Genomic DNA, 20,060 nt, shown 5'->3' with positions numbered 1-20,060 from the left:
AAATGCAACCCGGATTTTATTAGACTAGGAAATATAATTTATTTCATAAAAATTAATTTTGTTACAATAGGAATGCTAAAGGTTATTTGTAGGTTGTAGTTTACAGAATAAACAGAGGTGGGATTGGGGGCCATCCCTGGGGCCCTGCACCACCCCCTCCCGGGCATATAACCATGTCCACAGACCTGGCAGGGGTCCAGCCCTTTGCCCCACCAAGAGCTCCCTGCACCGAAGCTCCTGGTCACCTCCCCTAAGGGACCCGGCTCAGCTGCCTAGGAGCTGGGGAATAGGGACCAGAGTGCCCTGGAGGGTCCAGGAGATGAGGAGGATCCCCTGTACCCTCAGCAGAACCCCTACCCCTGAGCTCTGGAGCCGGGGGCACTGTGAGAGAAGGCAGAGGGAGAGGCACGTAGAAGATACGCTGACTGACCCTGTGGGCTCAGGGAGGGCAGAAGACAGGCACACCAAACTCTAGACGTCCAAACCTGGGACGCAAAGAGGAGCACACACACACACACTTGCTCAGGTGGGGACACGTGCACGTGTTCTCTGAGGGGCACCCTGATGTGCCCACAGAGAAAAGCACAGGCACGCACACGCGCAGCACACACGCACCCCAAAAAAGAGAGAGATAGAAACACCTGCGTAAGGGCCCTGCAACCCCCAAGGGTACCTGAGCTGCTTCCCACCAGGTACATGCCCTCTGGGGCTACCTCTTGGGTCTGAATTAGAGGAGAAACCACCGATCCCACCCCGGAGGCAGGCAGCCTCCACAGACGGATGGAGTCGGCAAAGCCTTTCTGGGCATTTCTCATAGAGCTGGACGGTTTGAACCCTCCCAGGAGGCTCCAGCCAATGGGTCTGTGCTCTAGGACATGGTGCACATTTCCGGAAGTCAGACTGGAAATGGCACCTGGGTGGCTGGCTGCAGCTCATCCGTCAAGCTCCTGTCCTGGGGGCAGAGCAAGCAGCTTCTGAGGGTGGGGCGGGGAGGACAGAAAAGAACAGGGAGGAGGGGCACAGCAGATCACAGGGTCCCCTACAGAAGCCTAGAACAGTGTGTCTGAACCCAAAGAGCCTCAGACCGCAGCCTTCTAGGTATGAAAAGGACACTGAAGCCCAGAAAAGGCAGTGATATGCCTGAAGTCGCACAGCAGTTTAGTGGCAGATTTGCATCTTGATTCTTGGTCTTTGGACTGCCAGGCTGCATGTGGGCACATTAGAGCCTGTGAGGGGAATGGCACCCCCTGTCACGGCACATGTGGTCTAGCCTGGTCAGATTGCCCTCAAAGCCACATGACTGAGGCCCACACGTGTTCATGGGCTAACAGTGACCAGTGAGGGTGAGCCCATGGGACGGGCACTTCGGCAGGGAAGGCTCACTGCCTTTGTCCAAGGCAGCATCCACATGGAGGCACCAGGGTCGAGAGCCTTAGTCTCAGCCTCCGGGCCCAGCCCCTGATGCAGGCCTGGCCCCTCAGCAGCCCTGGTAGAAGGAATCTCCTCTCAAATCTCCAGGCAAGTCCTCCTCTGCCCACAGCCAGGCCGCACCCCAGCGGAGCTGGTGGGTGGTAAGAAGCCCCACGAGCTATTGAGTCCATGGCAGGGAAGCCAGGCTGGGGATGCTGGCTGGAACTGCGGCCCTAAAACCTGCCCTTCTCTCAGGATACCAGACTTTCAAAGGCCAGGATGTGCTGAGACGGGTCCCAGTGGCTGCTCAGAGGCCTGCTGGCTCACGCCCTAGGGTCACAGCCTGGAGGTGTTGGGGAACCTGGCATCTGCCTTGCCTGGAGTGCCAAGAGGGAGAGGCCTTTGATGAGGCCTCTGTGCTGGCTGCAAGATCCTTGTCCCAGCCACTGCCAGGCAGCTGCACAGGGCAGGGATTCATCCTGTGCCATGCAGGCCCCTGGAACAGGTTGGGTGGGAGTGGTGTGTGCCGTCCCCTCAACCCTGGCAACCCCGCCCACTGGGAAAGGTTATTTCAGATCTCCCAGACTGTAGTGGGGTGGGTGAGAGGAGGGTTATAGGAGGTGCCTGTGGAGATCAGAGCTGAGAAACCAGCTCCTCAGCCTCCTCCTCCACTCCTGGGCATGCAAAGCACAGCCAGGCCACCCTCCTCCAAGCCTCCCACGTCGCAGAGCTGACTGACACTGGGAAGCTCAGGCTTCTGCAGCTAGAGAAGACTTCTCAGCCCTCACTCTGCTTTACAGAAGGAGAAACCAAGGCTGGGGAAGGGTAGATTCTGGATTCCTGGCCATCAAGAGAGCACCACGCTGCTTTAGAGGCTGCTGGGCTGAGGAGGGGATGAGGGTGTCAGGGCTGGCTCCACCCTAGGGTAAAGCTATCCAGCCCCCAGGAGAGAGATGCCCGTGGAGGACTGTCCTCCCCTACTTCATCTCTCTGTTTGAGTCCCACTTCTGGGCCACATCCCTTTCTACGCGCCACCAGACCAAAACCAGACTGGAACATTCTCCCTGGCTCACAGCTGGCCTGAGCAGTCTACCTCTTTCATCCCAACTTTCTTAATCCAGATTCCCAGGAGTCCAGACGTATCTCCCTGGGGCTGTGGGAGGGAGGGCTCACCCACTCCAGCCCTCAGCACTTCTTGGCTTTATGGATGCAGCATCTGCTTAAGATTTTAGAGGAAAATCTAACCAGCTAAATCTAGACAGTGAAAACCCTGTCTGACCTACTCCCTGCACAACTGGGGAAACTGAGACCTTGTCAGAATTTAGTCCAAGATGGATTCGTTAGCAGCAAAGTACTCTCTGTTCAGTCTCTCTCTCCTCAATGCACACGCATACATGTATACACACACACACACACACACACACACAGGCACATTCACTCCTGGCCAGAAGTGTGAGCGTGCCCATTCTCATCCACACTCAAGAAAAGAGTTTTCTATTTTTTTGTGTGTTGTTTTTCATTTTCTTTTTTTTTTTTCTTAAAAAGGACTTATCCAAATAATCTGGATAATAAATCATTTGCGTTTCCTAAGAAACTGGGTTTTTCTTTTCCCTTGTGGTTTTGGTGTTTTTCTTCTTCTTTGAGCCGTATTAGCGGTCTGAAGCTTTCTTTCTTTCCTTTGCCTTTTTGCTTTTGGACAGGAGAAAGCAGTTTGTCTGAATTGTACTTGACTCTTCAAAGAGGAAAAGGGCGTGGAAGCAGAAGGGGGCTTAGGGAGAAAGGAGAAATCAATAACGGAGGAAGAAAACGAAGAACAGAACTAAAACCCATGGAACCCAGAAGTTACCAGGCTGAGGGGGGGCGGGTGGAGGGAGGGCATCCTGCCTGCCCCCAACCAACTGCCTCCAGAGGCTTCAGCCCCATCTTGGTTCCTGCACAGAGATCTCAGGCCAAGAAAGAGAGAATAGGGATGGAGAAGGAACTCTGGGCCCTCTAACAACAGAGTACATGGATTTTCTAAGGCTGGTCATGGTCTGGGGATTGGGGAAGAGGAGGAGAGGCAACTCTGGCTGTGAACTGGGAGGAAGCAGAGGCCAAACATCCCCATCAGGAGGCTGCCCCGGGCCTCCCTGCACCTGCCTCCTGCCAGTCCCTGCCAGCCCGCTGTCCCAGGAGGCTCAGCAGTCCCCGTCGGTGGCCACAGCCACCAGCATCTCACTCTTGCCCATCTCCTCCAAGGCACTCGCCAGGCTGTTGAGGTCCCCATCGTCTTGCTGCAGAGCTTCCCAGAGGTCCAGGATCACACCCGTGGGGCTCGCTTTGGTGGCAAAGTAATTCAGGTACCTGGCAGAGGGAAGGAGGGCACTGAGGTTCCCAAGCACTTAGCCCCTCCCCGGAGCCTGGGGGTGAAGGGGCACAAGGGGAAGTGGGAAGGCTGTGAGCTTTGGTGTCCCACTGTCCTGGGTCTGAATTCCAGCTACTGTGCTGCAGTCTGTGTGGCTCTGGGCAAGTCAGAACCTATGGCTCAGAATCTCAGTCTCTTTGTCTCTAAAATGGGAACAATGCCAGTTACCTCTCAGTAAGATCTAAGATCATATAAAGTAAGGGTCTAGCGTTGTCTCTAGCATGTAACCATCTTGTTCATCATCATCGTTATTATCATTGAAAGACACTGGCCCCAAGAGAGAATGACCACGTCTAGCATGTGGTCATTCCTCCCACCTGTGTTCCCTCCTGCTCCCATGAACTCCCCTGATAGGAGGAACAAAGCCTTAGCCATCTTTGTTAGTCCTATTCATTTCTAGTAAAATGTCTTATCTAAAGCATCTGCTCAATGCAGATTTATTACACATCTTTCAATAAGTATAATATTTATTATCATTGGCCTTATATTTATCCAGCATTGGAAGTTCTCCAAAGGAGTTTTGACGCCAAAGTGTATCTTGGTCGGTCAGCAAGCATCTCCGGAGCACATTCTGTGTCCTAGATACCAGGTGCTGACAATGACAGCACCGAGCTGATGCCCTGGCTTTGAGTCTCCTGCTGTTCCGTGAGATGGGCAGGTGGAGCATTATCCCCACACAATGGGAAAAGAGCAGGGTCTGAGAGTCTGCCTGGCTTGAGGATCAGTGCTCTGAGCATGATGCTCCTCAAGGGAGCAGTATTCTTGAACTTTGCATATCCAATCCTGAGTTCCTGATTTGCCACAAATGGTGGCAAAAGGGCAGCTGGTCTGGCAGATGGTCTTGGCTGTCAGGCTGCCTGCCCTGCCTGCCCCTGTGAGACCTTGAGGACGAAGGCAGATGGGGATGGGCTGTGGTTTGGGATACTCACCGGTCCATGGAGAGCTTCTGCGCTAACATCCGCCAGTCATTGCCCCGTGAGTTGGGGGCATCTAGGCTGTTGCATATCTTCTGGCGGATGGACAGCGGGATCTTGAAGGCATAAGGTCCCAGCTGGGTGGTGATGGTGCTGCCAGGGGCAGAGCAGAGAGTGTCCAGGGAGCCAGCAGGTGTCTGCAAGGGCGGGGGCCAAGAGTGAGAGAGGCACAGCGCTGGGCCTCTCTCCCCTTGGACTGTGAGCTCATTGAGCCTTGAGTCACTCCCACCTCCTCTGGACAGACTCCCACTGTTCAGGCAGGGGCTTCTCCCTTGAAGGGTCGGTTCCAAAGGGCAAGGCCTGCATGGCCACCCTTCAGGCCTCAGGGGGTGCACCATGCTTACCTAAAGCCCCAGGCAAATGCAGATGCAGCCTCATAGTTAGGAAGCCCCAAGGAGCCCCAGCCACAGTCTAATCCACATGCACCCACTTGTACAGGTGGAAAGTGAAGTCTAGAAAAGGGGAGTGGCTTGCTCATGGCCATATGCCAAGTTAGTAGCAGACCTGGGTCCAGACCTGTATCCAGTGCTCTTTACAATGCCCCAAGAGGAGGATCTAGTGTTGCCGCCCTGGGTGGCCTGGGTTTTTAAATCTCAATCCGGATTTTTAATGGTTGAGAACCATAGGCCTGGTCCTTGCATCAACTTGGGTTCGAATCCAGTCTTGCCATTGATGTACTGTGTGCAAATCCTTGCCCTTCCTAAAACCTACTTTCTCACCTCCCAGGTGGGGATCATATCTGTCATGCATCTTCCGGTGCTCGTGAAGATTTAGTGAGATCATGTAAGTTTTCTGGTATACGCCAAGCATATGAATGGCACTCAATCAATAAATGACGCTTGTTAGACAAACGTGACCAAATCCCTGCTCAGACTTGGGAGGTGAGAGGGAACTACAGGGGTCTGTGTGCTGCAGCCCAGCCCCAAACCCTAGAGGTGTCCTCTGGCCCTCACCTCCACCAGCGTGGTGTGCAGCTGGACTATCTGGCCGCCCTTCCCTCACCTCCGCCAGTGTGGTGTGCAGCTGGAATATCTGCCCCACCCTTCCCTCACCTCCACCAGTGTGGTGTGCAGCTGGAATATGTGGCCCCCCCTTCCCTCACCTCCACCAGTGTGGTGTGAAGCTGGAATATCTGCCCCCACTTCCCTCACCTCCGCCAGTGTGGTGTGCAGCTGGAATATGTGGCCCCCCTTCCCTCACCTCCGCCAGTGTGGTGTGCAGCTGGAATATGTGGCCCCCACTTCCCTCACCTCCACCAGTGTGGTGTGCAGCTGGAATATGTGGCCCCCACTTCCCTCACCTCTGCCACAGTGGTGTGCAGCTGGAATATCTGGCCCTCCCCTTCCACTTGCCGCACGCAGATCTTGCAGGTGAGCTCTGTGGAGGCCACGCTGTGCCTCTCCAGGGTGAAAGTGCAGTGGAGGGCCTTCTGGCTGCCACTCCAGATGTGATAGAAGGGGATCTCCTGCAGGAGGAGGGGGTCAGGACCAGGCAGGCGAGGCCAGCCTGCCCTATCCTCATGGAAATGGAGGCTCAGGGAGGGTTGGGAGCTTCGGGGGGCAGTTCAGGCCTCTCCACCCAGATGGGGAGGGGTCAAGTGCCCTAAGCTAGCCAGCTGAGTTGGTGTCAGGCCCTCAGTTCCAGAAGGGAGCTGAAGGTGGGTAGGTGGGGAGGGAAAGGCACAGGTGTGTGTGTGTCAGGGGCTGGGGGGCCTTGTGGTCTCAGGTGCTGCTGGGTGGGCAGCGGGCATGCCCTGAAGAGGGGGAGCCTCTGTGAGGATGAAGGGCATAGGCGTCTGTGCGTGTGAGGGTGTGACAGGGCAGAAGTGTGCATGTGGCTGCCCATTGCCCTGAATTTGGGGACGTGCCTGGAGATGGCTGGGAGCCTAGAGACGGGGGTGGGAGGAGACAGAGACAGTGAGAGACCCAGGGAGGGGTAAGGCCACAGGACAGAGCCAGGAGACAGGGCCCGGGAGGGAGCTGGTCTTCCCAGGCAGCCCTTAAGTGGTGCCCCTCCCCATCCATCAGCCCAGCCCTCACCTGGTATTTGGCCAGCAGCTTGCTCCTCCAATGGGCATGGGGGAGGTCATGGAGGGAGAGGCGCAGGTTGTGGTAACTGTCCTTGAACACCAGGGGTTTCGGCTCCTCCACCAAGTAGCCGCCCAGAGTCCGCTCCAGCTCCAGCACCTCCTGTGGGCCAGGGGCATGGGGAAGGGGAACCCATCACACTTGGCTGATGGGCCTCTTCTGCTGCACTCTACGGGGCAGGGGGCAGGAGCCCATCTGAGTGCATGGCTGGGCATCTGCAAGAGCTCACAGAGGGCTTATGGTGTGAGAAGATGAATGGATGATGGATAGATGGACAGACAGTGGGAAAGATGACTAGATGAATGAATCTATAGATGACCGTATGGCTAGAGAAACTAATAAATGGACAGATGGATGGATAAATGGATTGATGGCTAGAAAGATAGACAGATGAATAAACAGATGGATATACAAGGATGGGTGTATGAATAGAAAGATGGAAGAAAAGATGAATGGATAGACGAGCAATGATCGGGTAAACAGATGGGCTGCTGACTGAATGGGTATATGGTCAGATGAACAGAAAGACGGATGGATGAACAGATGGACAGATGGATGGATAATGGATGGAGGGTTGAATAACAAAGAATGCCATCAGGCTCAAACCTGGTAACTTCTCTCTTGATTTCTATACCACTCTCTGGCCAAAGCTGGCCATTAGCCAATGCCCCAGGACCAAGAGATCCAGCTGCAGGAGCACTTCCCAGGCATCTCCCACCCATCACAGGGCCACTGGCATCTCAAGCCAGGGTCCTCCCAGCAGGGGACACTCCTTCTCCCATGGGCCTTTCACCTATGTTGTCTGCAGTGTGGGCTTTGGGACAAGTCCCATGAGCCTGGGAGATGAAGGAGCTGGACGGGGCCAGGAAGCAGGAATGGAAGGTGCATGGAGCCATGGGAAAGGACCAGGAGGCGCTGAGGAGGGCAGATGGGAGGAGGGAGGGGAAGGGGCTCACACACGGCCAAGTGTCTGTATGCTTCCAGGGTTACATCAGGATGAGCCTGAGCTCCTGAGAATGGGAGGAGCACTTGGGAGAATGCACAAGGGCTCTGAGGCTGGCAGGGGACAGTGGTGCTAACACACGGCTCCATACCTGCCATCGTCAGGCTCTAGGTGCTAAAAGACCCTCCCTTCCCCTTCCCTCCCTCCTGTCCCAACCACCCCTCATCCGTATGACCCTTACTTCACTTGGGGCACTGCTCTCCATCCTTCTGCATATGCTAGGAGCCTGGCTGTCAGCCTTAACTTCCCCTTCCCACTGCCCATCCCATTAGTCACTGGTTCTGTCCATTTGACTGAGCACACGCAGCATCCAGCCCCACCTCTCCCGGCTGCTGCCACTCCCTGTGGCCCAGGGTCCGGCCCCAGCTTCCCAACAGGCCTCTCCACCTCTCATCTACCCACCCGAGTATAGCCACAGGGGCTTTTAAAGAGCACCTGTGAACAGGTGTCTACCAGGTCCACTCCCCTTCCTGCCGGGTGGATTCCAAATTCCTTGGCACGGGCCCTGAGGCTCCTGGGAAGCTGAGCGCTGCCCATCTCGCCCGCCCTCACATTCACACATTCTCTATGCCTTTTAGTCGGTCATGCTGAAACGCCTATGAAACGCAGTCATTTCTGTCGGTCTGGAATGCCCTTCACTCCTTTCTGCTGAAACTCCTACGTGTCAGCCTTCTCAGAGACCCTCCCCACCAAACCCCTCTCAGTCTGATCCTCCCTCAGTCTAGGGGCAGACCCCATCAGAGCCTTCAGGGATCCCTGGTCTGCCTCCCACCTCTAACCTGGATCTTGGTGAGGCAGGCCCTGTGCCCAAGGCTGTTTCAGTGTGTGAGGGCCGCATGCGGGACCTAATAAGGCTGGTGGCAGGGAGGGGTTCCTGGGAGGGCCCATGAGCCTGGGGAGGGGGATGCTGGCAGGGATCATGCAGCTGGCCGGCCAGGGCTGTGTGGGCACCTGCAGCTGGCCCTACCTTGAGTGCTACAGGCGTGTCCTCCAGGCAGTAGACCCGGAGGCTGTACTCCAGGGAGGTGCAGAGGGCGGGGGCGAAGACGGCCAGCTGGAGCCGCTTGACTGCTGAGCGGGAATAGGACTCGCCCGTGAACACGTAGGTGCCCAGCTGGTCCAGCAGGATGTGGCAGGCCCTGGGCTCCAGCTGGCAGTAGCAGGGTGTGTTCAGGGTCTCCTCATCCAGGGTCACCACCTCCTGTAGGGGACAGCAAGGGTGGGATAGTGATCACGGTTATTCAGGCTGGGCCAGAGGAAAAGGGCTTTCTTTTGCCTCCTTGGGCAGGTTGGGAGAGCTGGGCCAGCCTTCACCTTGGTTCCTCACCTCCCAGTGGCCCTGGTGGGCCTGGGTCTTGAGCTGAAAGATCCAGTCACCGGCACTGACTTCGGCACAGTGGGGCATGGTGAGGATGACGGGGCGGCACAGCAGGAGGCCTGTGGGTCCACAGGTCACCGAGGGGCTCAATACTGTCTGGGTCCCTTCTGAAAGTGGGCTGGGGGAGGACACAGGGTAGGAGAGAGGCAGTGAAGAGTTCAGCAAAGGTGCAGGCTCCTGCTGGGCTCCCAAGTCTGCCCAGGGCCCGGGAGGTGGAGGGCAGCTCTTTGCCACTCAGGGCTCTGCATTCCCAGAGGTCATGGGGGCAAAGTAGGCAAAGAAAATGGCATGAACCTTGAGGTTGTTTCCAGATTTTTGCTATTCCACTGCAACATTATCATAGCTCAAAATTCCTGGCTTAAATTTTCCAAGGTTGTGTAATCTTGGAAGGTTTTCAATAGGTCACGCTAAAGTGCCCTCCAGAGAGCTGGTTCCAATCTATACTCCCGCCCACGTGCCACAGAAGGCCATGTTCCCACCCCCTTGCCAGCAAGAGGGTATTATCTGGAAAAAGGTCCTTGCAAATTCCTTAATAATAATAATTTAACAATCCCAGTATACCTTGTGGTTGTTTTCATTAGTTTTCTCTGACTGCAAATTAGACTAAACATTTTCTCATAACCTACTGGCCAGTGTGTTTGTGTGAGAGAGTGTGTGTGAATCACGTGTTCATATCCTTTGCCCATTTTCACAGTGAAATGTTTATTTTTTCTTATTGATCTACAAAATCTCTTTACATAGTAAGGATATTCAGCCCTTTGTCATACTTATAGCCAGCTTGTCAACTGCCTTTGAGTTTTACAATTTACGGTGTTGGTTCTGCAAGTTTTAAATACGGACACAGTAAGATTAATGCTTTCCTTGGAGGACTGTTTGGTCTTGGCATTAGGCTTAGAAGGGGAGCCATGTGTGGGCAGGCAGCAAGGGATGGGAGGAAGACAAAGGAGCAGGGGCTGGGGCTCTACTCACAGGGTACTTTCTGCCTTGTTGATGAGTAGATACATCTCGTAGAACTTGCCCTGGGGAATGGCTCCATTGGGCACCAGCAAGCTGACCCCTAGGGGGAGAGGGAGGTCAGCAGGGAGTCGAGGAGCTTAGGAGAACAAGCGATTGGGAAGTTGGCCCCAGCTTGGGGCTGGGAGAGAAAGATATCTCCTGAGCTCCAGGTAGTCTCCAGCCAGGGGTGGAAGAGAGGGTCTGGGGACTGGATGCAAGCAGAGGCCAGGCCACTGACCAGTGCTGGCTTGTCTAGGAAGACAGGGTTCTCTGACATTGCTATGGGGTCTGGAGGTCCAAGTACTCCTAGCTTAGCATATGATGCTGTGAAGCTGTTAATTGCTGGCTTTGCAAACTAAAATGGGCGCCCCTGCCCCTCTGCTGCTAGTTCTAGGACAGTGCTTTGTAAGTCTGCTGAACTATGTAGGACTATTCTCTCTCACACAACAGAGACACTGAAGCTTAGAAGGTGGCTGGCCCAAGGTTCCTCTGCCCTAGTGAGGGCACAGGCAGGCTTGAAGCCTAGCTTTTCTAGTCAGACCTCTCTATTTTATACTCACTTCCTGCCTCCAGGCCTCCCTTTCCCCATCTGTGAGATGGGATTAGAGCAGCCCTATTTTCTGCTGGATGGGTGTTGGGGCAGTCCACAGAGGAGGTGCTAAGGCCAGGCTGAAGCACAAGCAGGGCAGGGGCTCACCTGTGCCGGGGATGCTGAGCCTCCCACCCAGGCAGCCAAAGGTGCTGCTGACGCTGCTCCCTGGGTCTCGGGGCAGGCCCAAGAGCTGCTGGGAGCCGAGGCTGGCACTGCGCAGGTGCAGGAAGTGGGTGTCCCGGGCGAAATCGCTAGGGTATGTGCCAGGCGGCAAGACCCCCAGCAGGTCAGCCCCATCTGCCAGGCCTGGCCCAGAGCCTGTGGTGCTGGAGCTGTAGACCTTGACCTTAAGGCTGGGTAAGGGGTCCAGCAGAGGAGAGTTGGTCATGGGGATCTTGTCGGTGGAGTCCTGCAGGGCATACACGGGTCCACGGTAGATGCCGGCGCTGGCTGTCAGGTCAGGAGGCACAGAGGGGTGTAGGAGCTGGGGGTTGCCTGCAGGAGTGGGGGCTATAGTCAGACCCAGCTGTGCCTCAGCTCACTGGCCGAGCTCCCACTGCAAAATCCCACCCAAATGTCCAGCTGTGAAAGGCCCAATTGTTGCCAGCTGCAGGAAGCTTTGGGAATCCCGCAGCCTGGGTCACTCCCTTCCTCCTCTGTAGTTCTCTAATCCATACCCATCCACATAGTTATCTCTAGAGCAAACTCTGCAAAAACCCTGGGAGGGAGTCAGGAGCCTGGCTCTGGTCTGGGTACCACCAGAGCCCTCTGGGTATCCTGCCTCTGCCAACCACTCCAGACATCCTCGAGTTCTTACTGGGCCTCGCCGTCTTAAAGTTGGCGGGGTGGAAACCACCAGTCAGGGCAGCAGATGAGTCAGTGATGTCTGTGTCGAAGTCACGGCAGTTGCGGCGGTACACCACCACCCCCACCGCCATGAGGATTGCCACGACCACGAAGACGGCCACCACGAGCCCCGCGTACAGCGCCGCATCCCCTGAGGCCTCCAGCACTGCGGGGACAGAGGACCACATGAGGGGCAGCACAGAGACCAGGCCCTGGGAGAATTAGGGAGGCCCTGGGTCCCTGGAAAGGGCAGGGCCCAGGGCCAACCAGCACGGTGCTGAGTTCCAGTCTGAGCCCCGTCTACACAGGCTGGCAACCTCGGGCTAGCCTTGAACCTGTCTATCGGTAAAATGGGCTCGAAGTCCCTGCCTTACTGCCCTCCTAGTTGTGGCATGAGAAACAAAAGAACAAACATGTTCATGCCATGTGTTAACTCATCGCTCGCTGCTGATGAGAGAGGGTCTGTGGTTCAGAGTCACTGGGGCTACATAATTTGCCCTATGAGTGCTGGGGTTGAAACCTCTGAGTCTGCAGCAATTTCCATAGGACCAAAGGCCCTGGCTCTGTTATCTTTGTATATAGATAAGCTTTTCTGGCTCTGTTATCTTTGTAAGTAGCTGTTCTGAACTCTTCTTCCATTCCATGCTCTGAGGGTGGAAGGTGGAGGGACGGGGAGCTGAAGAAGTGGAATGAGATGCACAGCAATGTGGTGTGGAGAAGAGGTGAGCATATGGGGAGAAGGATGGGCCCAGGGAAGCAACCCATGGCTACACTTTCCTCCCCCAGGCAAACATGGCTAGGCAGCAAGCCTCAAGGTCAAAGTGGCAGGGTCTGAAGCAGGGCTGTCTGGTGGAGCTTTCTACAGTGGTGGAATATCCTATGTCTGCACTGTCCCGTATGCAGCCACTAGTCACATATGGCTCCTGAACAACTCAAATGTGGCCAGTACCACTGAGGAACTGAATTTAAAAATTTATTTAATTTTAATTAAGCTAAATATAAGTTTAAACAGCTGAATGTGGCTGGTGGCTTCCACACTGGCCAGTTCAGGGAGAGCAAAAATGGCAGCCAAGATGGCTGCTCTTCCCCTTGCTTCCTTTGGGAGCTCCAAGAAGCACCTGTCCACGCACTCCCTCCCCGGGGGGCCCTCAGAGAAGCAGGCCTGCTTCCTCTGCCTGGACTCCTCTACACCCTGCACTTGGGGTCAGCCTGAGGCTTTCAGCAAGTCAGGGCATGGCTCCTAGCCCTGGATGTCTGCCCACTTCCGACTTCTGTCCCCCTGTATCTCTCCTCAGCAGCCCTCACTCTTGGGCTCCCCAGAGGACCCCTCAGGGCTGGGCTCCTGATTCAGCAGAGAAATGGTTCCCCCAGCTTGGCTCTGCCTCCTAATGCCCTCACTAACACTGGGGCCACTTGCCTGGGGATTTACACTCGAATCATCCCCAGCCCGACCCCCAGTGAGCTCGGCCGAGGGCCTCACTGATTTTATGATTCCAGAACTAACTGGAAATTGTGGTTTAATTACCATGGGCCAATCTGCTCAAGTGGCTTTGCTGCTCTGATATGATTGCAGTGGTGGCACAGCCTCTGGGGCTGGAGGGTGAGCCCTCCAGAGCTGACGCAAGACAGTGGGCATCAAAGACAATTTGGAAGGCTTGGCCCAGCTGCTGGGGCAGAGAGGTACAGCAAAGGGCATGAGGGGGCACTGGAGTGGTGATGCCCTGGCCTTGGCCCAGAGAGGAGGGCCAAGGCCATATGGTCAAGAACACCAGCTTTGGCTATAAAAATATTTGGGTTCAGATCTTGGCTGTGCTATTTCTTGCCTGTGTCTCTGGCCAAGTCCCTTCTTCTCTCTGAGACTCAGTTTCCCCTCTTATGAGAGGAAGCTCAGTAGGGTGTCCTACGGCCTTTCTTTTCTGTCAGCCAAGGGTTTGCCTGTCTGCCGGTGATGGAGATGCAGACACATGCAGTGTCAGGTGTAGATGATCCCATGGGGGGTGGGTAGGGGGGCACCTTCAGCTCTCCCTGCCCTGCACCCTGATCCCGGGAAAAGCCAGCCAAAGAGAACCAGGGATCCCCCAGAGGAAAGAGGACAGCCATGAAATGGGACTTACGGTGGCTGTTGGGGTCGCTTAGAGTTTTCGTATCTGTCAAGGGAAATAAAGGGAAAGACAATGACATACGTGACAGGGAAAGGGTGGCAGAGAAGGCAATGGGAAGGATGAGATGAGATGATGGATGTGGTGGGGGGACAGAGGCCCTGAGGACTGCCGCGCTGCAGGCCGGGCACTGAGGCGTGGGGCCAGGTTTGGGGGACCCTTACATGGCTCCAGAGTCCCCACCCCCAGGGCCCCACCTTCCCTGTGACTCACTTTGCATGCACAGCCCATCTGTGCAGTTCTTAGAGTCGAGCAGTGTCCCGCTGCAGTCACGGCCTCCGTTCTGGGGTGGGGGCGCCATGCACTCGCGGCTACGCCAGTGGGCACACTCAGTGCTGCAGGCTGACCACTTGCTCCACTCCGTCCACGCCCCATCAACTGTAAGAGCATGCCATACAGGAGCATGTGCACGCAGAGACATGTGCACACAGTTATGCGTCAGAACACAGCAATGTGCCAACACACATGCATGCATACACATCGTGGAAGGAAATGAACCCAGAACACATGTGTGCCACACAGAAATCCACATGATATCCACATAGCCCCATGCCAATGAACAGCCAGATGTACCTGGCAGGTGGACAAAGAGGGTACAGATAGATGCATAAGGTCATCAACACAATATAGCCCAGTGCATGATGTAGACACACAGACACAAACCCAGGGTAAAGAAAAACAGTGTAGGCACAAACATACAACCCAAAGGAGAGAACACAGCACATGTGCGGGGGTAGGGGAGCAGAGGGGCCGCACAGAGAGTGAGAGGAATAGAAGGACTGTCAGTACGAATAGGGTCTGTGGCCACGGTGTGTCTTAATAGTTAGGGGCAAGAGGCTGTCCCTGAGGCTGGGGAGCTCTGAAACCTTGGCCTGGGGCTGACACGCTGACACTGAGAACGCTCAGCTTGGAGGGCAGAAGAGCCCAAGCTAGAGGGTCAGGGAGAAGGGGCTATCCCTCAAAGCCTCTGCCTCCATCTCACCAGCAGCCCAGGGCAGAATAATTGGTCAGAGATCAGAGCATCTAGTCAGCCTGGGCAGCCGGCTGTGGGCTCGGGACAAGCACCTTCTACTCCCTATGCTGGGGAGAGAATGGCTGTCCTGGCTCTGGCACACAATACTGAAGGTGGGACAGGGTTCAGGGTGGGGCTGGACATGGACAAGCCTCCTTACCTGGGCAGATGGTGGTGCAGGCGGTCTTCTGGAACGCCTGGCCCTCACAGAAGGCCCCTCCGTTGAGTGGGGCGGGGTTGGTGCAGGTCCGGGTGCGCTTCTGCCAGCCTCGGCCACAGCGGTTGGAGCAGGGCGACCACTCTGCCCAGCTGGACCAGCCGCCATTCACTGCAAGGCGGCAGCTGTCAACTGGCTGGCCTGGCTCTGGAGCCCTCTGCCCTCCCCCAGACCCATCCCTCACCCTGACGAGGCCCCTCTGCTGAAGCCTGGCCTTCCTGGTGAGACCCCTTTTGCCTACAGTGTGAGGGTCTCAGAAGGGGCAGGTAGAGCTGGGCTGCAACCATCAGCACCAGAGGGGACCCAGGAAGTCACTGTCTATGCCCCACCTCATTGTAAGATGGCAAAGAAGGTCCAGAAAGGGCTGCCACTTCCCCAGGGTCACCCCGGGAGTGATGGGGGCCTGGGACTGCCTGCAGCTAGAACCTAGCACATGGTTCTTTCTAAAACTCTGTAAAGTCACCTCAGCTGTGGCTCCACTCCTCCCACCCATGGGGCCCAAAGGGGCAGCAGAGAACAGCCCACAAGCCTGGGCATCGGTCCTTAACTCTACCAGGACAACAGGCTTCTGGACATACTGACTGGGCCCTGCCTTAGCCCCCAGACTTGGAGAGAATTGGGTCTTCTCCTTCAGAGTTAGGCAAGGCATCTTGAGAACTGGGGAGTGTTCCTGGCTGGGAACCTAGGAATGCCCAACTTGGCCATGAATTCTGCTGTGTTGTGATCTTCGTCAATTCACTTCCCCTCTCTGGGCTGCATCCTCCCTACCAATCCAGGGGTCCCCCCTACCCCCAGGCTCTCTCCTCCCTCCCTTGGCTGTGTCTGCCCCTCCCACTGCGAGAGGCCCGCACCGTAGACGATGACAGTGGCAGTGGTGCTCCGGCGTTTGGCCACGATGTTCTTGGCCACGCAGGTATAATTGGCAGTGTCCGACAGGCGGGCCTGACGGATGATGAGGTTGTGGTCGATGGTGAGCAGGAAGTTGGTGTCCTGGGTGGGGTCGATGACATCCTCATTCTTGAGCCATTCCACCTGCAAGAGTGGGGGTGAAGGAGCAGTGAGGGCCCAGGGCAGGTTTGATCATAAACAGAAGAAGGGCAGTTCTACCTGGGTCCACGCCATGGTCGTGGCAGTGAGGCAGGGCCTCGGTGGGACTATAGCACTGGACACTGTACAGCTCTGGGGTTAAGAGCACCATTTACCAGCTGGGTGGTCTTGGGAGGGGACTTACCACTCAGGACCTCAATTTCATCAACTGCAAGATGGAATTGAATAGCACCTACCCCATAGGGATCCATCGCGAGGATTACATGAATTAGCATGTGTAAGGTGCCGAGAACAGTGCTCAGAGGAAGTTGAGTTAAGCTAACTAAATAAGCGCTAGCCAGGAGTATCTGTCTTCATCATTAACTCCTCCTGGCTCTGCTAGCCAGGATGAAAAGCCTGGAAGGTGATAGGAGAAGGTCCCTGGGTCTGGCAGACCTGGGTCCAAACCCCAGCTCTGCCACACACCAGCTGCCTCACCCTAGGTGGCTACTGGGCCCCTCCCAGCCCTGCTTCCCTGCAGTAGGATGGAATGGTAACATCCACTTTGCAGGGCTGTTGCAGAGACCAGCATGCCAAGCGTCTAGCATGTATGGGCCAGGGGTGTTTTTCTGAGCCCACTGCACAGAGGAGGGTTTGGGCTGGGAGAGGCTGAGTGATGAATGCACGGTTTTGGGATCAGAGAGGGCTGATCCCAGGCTGGAAGTCAGGGTCCTGACTGCCCCAACCGTCCACTCCACGGGGCAAAGCTGAGATGCAGCTCTAATCCCTGGACCACCAGTGCAGGGAGTATGTCTGGAACAGAGGTAAGAATGGCGAGAGAGGACAGCAATCCAAAGACTGTGTGGTTTCAGGAAGGGGTGATCAGCTCGTGGGGGAGAACACACTCACACACACGCATGATGGAATCCTTTGGCATCCAGAAAGCTGGGGCCATGGGTTCTGGGTGGGGCAGGAGATAGAGACTGAGCTGGAGGTCTACCTAAGGAGCTCCTGAGTTCTGGGGATTTCTGCCTTAGCCACCCCATCCCGTGGGGTTATGCCTGTGGCAGACCCAGCTGGGATCTGGCATTGCTGCATTCTGCAGAGGTGGCAGTTCTCTTCTCTGTCCCAAGCCTCGATCTCATCCGTGAAAGGGGCAGGGCTCTGGGAGACTAGCACCATGGCTGGTGGTAAATACCATGCCTGCCTGGCTTCCGCAGGCATGGCCACAGGGCCGTGCTCAGTGGTCCCTACGTCCCCGCTCACCTCGGCCACAGGCACCCCCTCCGGTGGGCGGCACTGCAGGAGAACCTCATGGTCCAGGGGCACCTCCTTGCCCAGAGGCTCCTGATCGAAGTTCTTGCGCAGGTCTGGGAGAAGCGAGAGGGTCCCAAGGCAGTCAGGAGCGGGCAGGATTGGAACCTGATGTGCTACACTGTGGCCACTGGGTGGCAGTGCAGACCCAGGGAACTGTTGATAGGCCCACCTGGCGTCTGCCTGGGAAATTTCCTCTTCTCCAAAGGAGGGGCCTCACTAGGCAGACTTGGGGGAACAGGGTTCCCTCCCTGACTCTGGGATCCTAAGCACATAGTGGCTCAGGATGGGGGAGGAAGCTGCCAGCTTCTTTTATACAGAAGTAGATGAAAAGAGGCCTAGGTTCTGGGTCTAGGAGCCCTCTCTGAGCTGGCATCCATGTGCTGGGATGTCTCTGCCGTGGGCATCCTCAGCCAGGGATGCTGGAGGAGGCCCCACAGATGTGAAGTTCCCTCTCCAGCATCCTCGGGGATGGGGAAGGTTCCTGCAGGGACGGGGTGGGGGTCAGGGTGGCGTACAGGCGATGCGGACGTAGGCTCGGCGACTCTTGGTGGTGCCCGCAGAGCTCCAGGCCACGCACTGGCACCAGTAATCCTCCAGCCCAAAGAGCTCCTCCACCTGCTGCCGCGACACCTCGATCTGCACCTCACGCACCTGCAGGCCTGGGAGGAGAAGAGAGAGCCGTCAGGGGGCAGGGACAAAGCAAGGATGTGAGGCACAGGACACCCCCGCTTTCCACCTCGGGTCTTGCTGGCTCTCTTGCCCAAGTGCCCCTTTCCCTCCATTCCTCTTGTCTCCTGTCTCCACCCTGGCCCAAGCTTCATGGCCACTCACCTGCACATTGCAGTGGCTAACACAAGCCCTCTGCCCCTCCAATGCATCTTCTACCTGGCAGCTAGTGTCATCTCCAAAATGCACAAGTGGTGTGTCATTCCCCCCTGTTATGAGACCCTTCATGAGGGGTCTCAGTGGCCTGCAGGCCGGTAGGGTCATCCCCAGGAGCGGCTCTGAGCTGCACTGTGCATCCACCATCTCCACCCCACTGCAGCCTCACCGGATGTCTTCCAGGCCCTCATGTTCCCTGGCTCTGTAGCCACGGGGCCCTTGCACATCAGTCCCCTGCCTGGAACTCTTCTGTCTCCTCTGGGCCCGGTGGCCTCCCAGTCCCTGCCAGATTTCGGATCAGCCTCACTTCCCGAGGAAAGCCCCCTCCACCCTGCACCTCCCCCACAGCTCTCCCAGCACTGCTCAGCACCCTCACCACTGCGCCTGGAAGTTTGTCTATGCAGCAATCACTCCCCTACCCAGCCTTGTCTCCTCTCAGCACCCACTATTAGCTGGACTCAGATTATTTATGGACGCATTCATGTGTTAAATGTCTGTCTCCTGCAGGAGAACAAGATGGGGCTTTGTCCTGCTCACTGCTGTGGCCCAGGGCTTGGCACTGAAAGGGGGCTCAGCATGTGCAGAGGCGGGATGCCTGCTCCCCCCGTGGGCCTGGAGCTGAGCAAGTCCCTCTGCCCCAGGGAGCCCCTGATCTCTCAATGGCTCCCTGGTCAGGGCCTGGGCAACTCCCTACATAACGGGACCTACCAGCCTACACAAGGGGGTCACTCGGTTTTCTGTTAACCATCCCTCAATGAAGCCCTCCATGCTCAGGAAAGGGGGGAACTTGCCAGGAATGGGGACGTTCATCTGAAGTTCCTCCCCAAAGGTTACAGAGGCCTCTTCCTCCTCCAGGAAGCCTCCCTGACTGCCTTGTGTCTCAGAATTTCTAAAGCTGCTCCTCCCTGCCACGATGTGTCCTATCTCATCCTCTCATTGCACCATGGATTGTTAAGGTACGCACAGCCAGTGGCATGGTGGGTAAGGACAGGGTTGGATGGCTGGACAGGTTTGCATCCTGGCCCCACCCACAAACCCCAGCTGGGTGACCTTTGCGAAGTTACTCAGTCTCTCTGAGCCTCAGATCCCTCATCATAGTAAACTCTCAAGGTAAACTCTAGACAAGTTATGGTGACTACTCCGCCACAGCGCCCAGCCCGGGCCCGACACAAATATACTCTGGCAAGTCATCTGGATCTCAACCAGCTTCTTCTGTTACCTTTGAAGAAACTGAGGCCCAGAGAGGGTAGATGGCAGGCACCAAGTCCCCTAGCAAGCTGCTGCAGAGCAGAGGTCAGCTCCCTGGTGTCTTTCCCAGGTCAGAGCTTGGTCCCCTCGCCCACAACTCCTCTCTCTTTTTTTTTTTTTTGAGACAGAGTCTCGCTCTGTCGCCCAGGCTGGAGTGCAGTGGCGCGATCTCGGCTCACTGCAACCTCCGCCTCCCAGGTTCACACCATTCTCCTGCCTCAGCCTCCCGAGTAGCTGGGACTACAGGCGCCCACCACCACGCCTGGCTAATTTTTTTTTGTATTTTTTGTAGAGACATGGTTTCACTGTGTTAGCCAGGATGGTCTCAATCTCCTGACCTCGTGATCTGCCCGCCTTGGCCTCCCAAAGTGCTCGGATTACAGGCGTGAGCCACTGCGCCCGGCCCCACAACTCCTCTCTGGACCTCTCCTGATGAAGTCATTGCTGTAACTCTCCTATTGTTGAGGAGGGTGGGGTCCTTGTGCAGGGAGTCCAGACACGGGGGACAG

The 20,060-nt window shown here is 56.2% G+C and overlaps 1 protein-coding gene across 4 annotated transcripts in view; it reads right to left on the bottom strand.

Moving 5' to 3' along the window:
• UNC5B (unc-5 netrin receptor B) overlaps positions 1–20,060 on the bottom strand; it is an 89,621-nt gene continuing 69,561 nt past the window's right edge. Inside the window, exons 3-17 of one of the 4 annotated variants that reach the window (XM_030798428.1) lie at positions 17,937–18,080; positions 17,371–17,474; positions 15,930–16,110; positions 15,022–15,189; positions 14,063–14,227; positions 13,805–13,837; positions 11,662–11,856; positions 10,950–11,339; positions 10,226–10,313; positions 9,206–9,374; positions 8,846–9,079; positions 6,828–6,977; positions 6,089–6,253; positions 4,744–4,925; positions 1–3,753 (exon numbers count right to left, since the gene is read on the bottom strand). In XM_030798428.1, coding sequence (XP_030654288.1) covers positions 3,588–3,753; positions 4,744–4,925; positions 6,089–6,253; positions 6,828–6,977; positions 8,846–9,079; positions 9,206–9,374; positions 10,226–10,313; positions 10,950–11,339; positions 11,662–11,856; positions 13,805–13,837; positions 14,063–14,227; positions 15,022–15,189; positions 15,930–16,110; positions 17,371–17,474; positions 17,937–18,080 — 2,534 coding nt within the window. In that variant the 3' untranslated portion in view covers positions 1–3,587. The remainder of the gene's footprint in view (positions 3,754–4,743; positions 4,926–6,088; positions 6,254–6,827; positions 6,978–8,845; positions 9,080–9,205; positions 9,375–10,225; positions 10,314–10,949; positions 11,340–11,661; positions 11,857–13,804; positions 13,838–14,062; positions 14,228–15,021; positions 15,190–15,929; positions 16,111–17,370; positions 17,475–17,936; positions 18,081–20,060) is intronic. The other 3 variants (XM_030798429.1, XM_030798431.1, XM_030798430.1) reach the window with 3 other exon arrangements.

The sequence above is a fragment of the Nomascus leucogenys genome, chromosome 18 (assembly GCF_006542625.1).
Source record: "Nomascus leucogenys isolate Asia chromosome 18, Asia_NLE_v1, whole genome shotgun sequence".
In the NCBI taxonomy this organism is placed as follows: Eukaryota; Metazoa; Chordata; class Mammalia; order Primates; family Hylobatidae; genus Nomascus; species Nomascus leucogenys.
The sequence above is the reverse complement of the archived record's forward strand: the minus strand, read 5'-3'. Positions and strand labels throughout refer to the sequence as shown.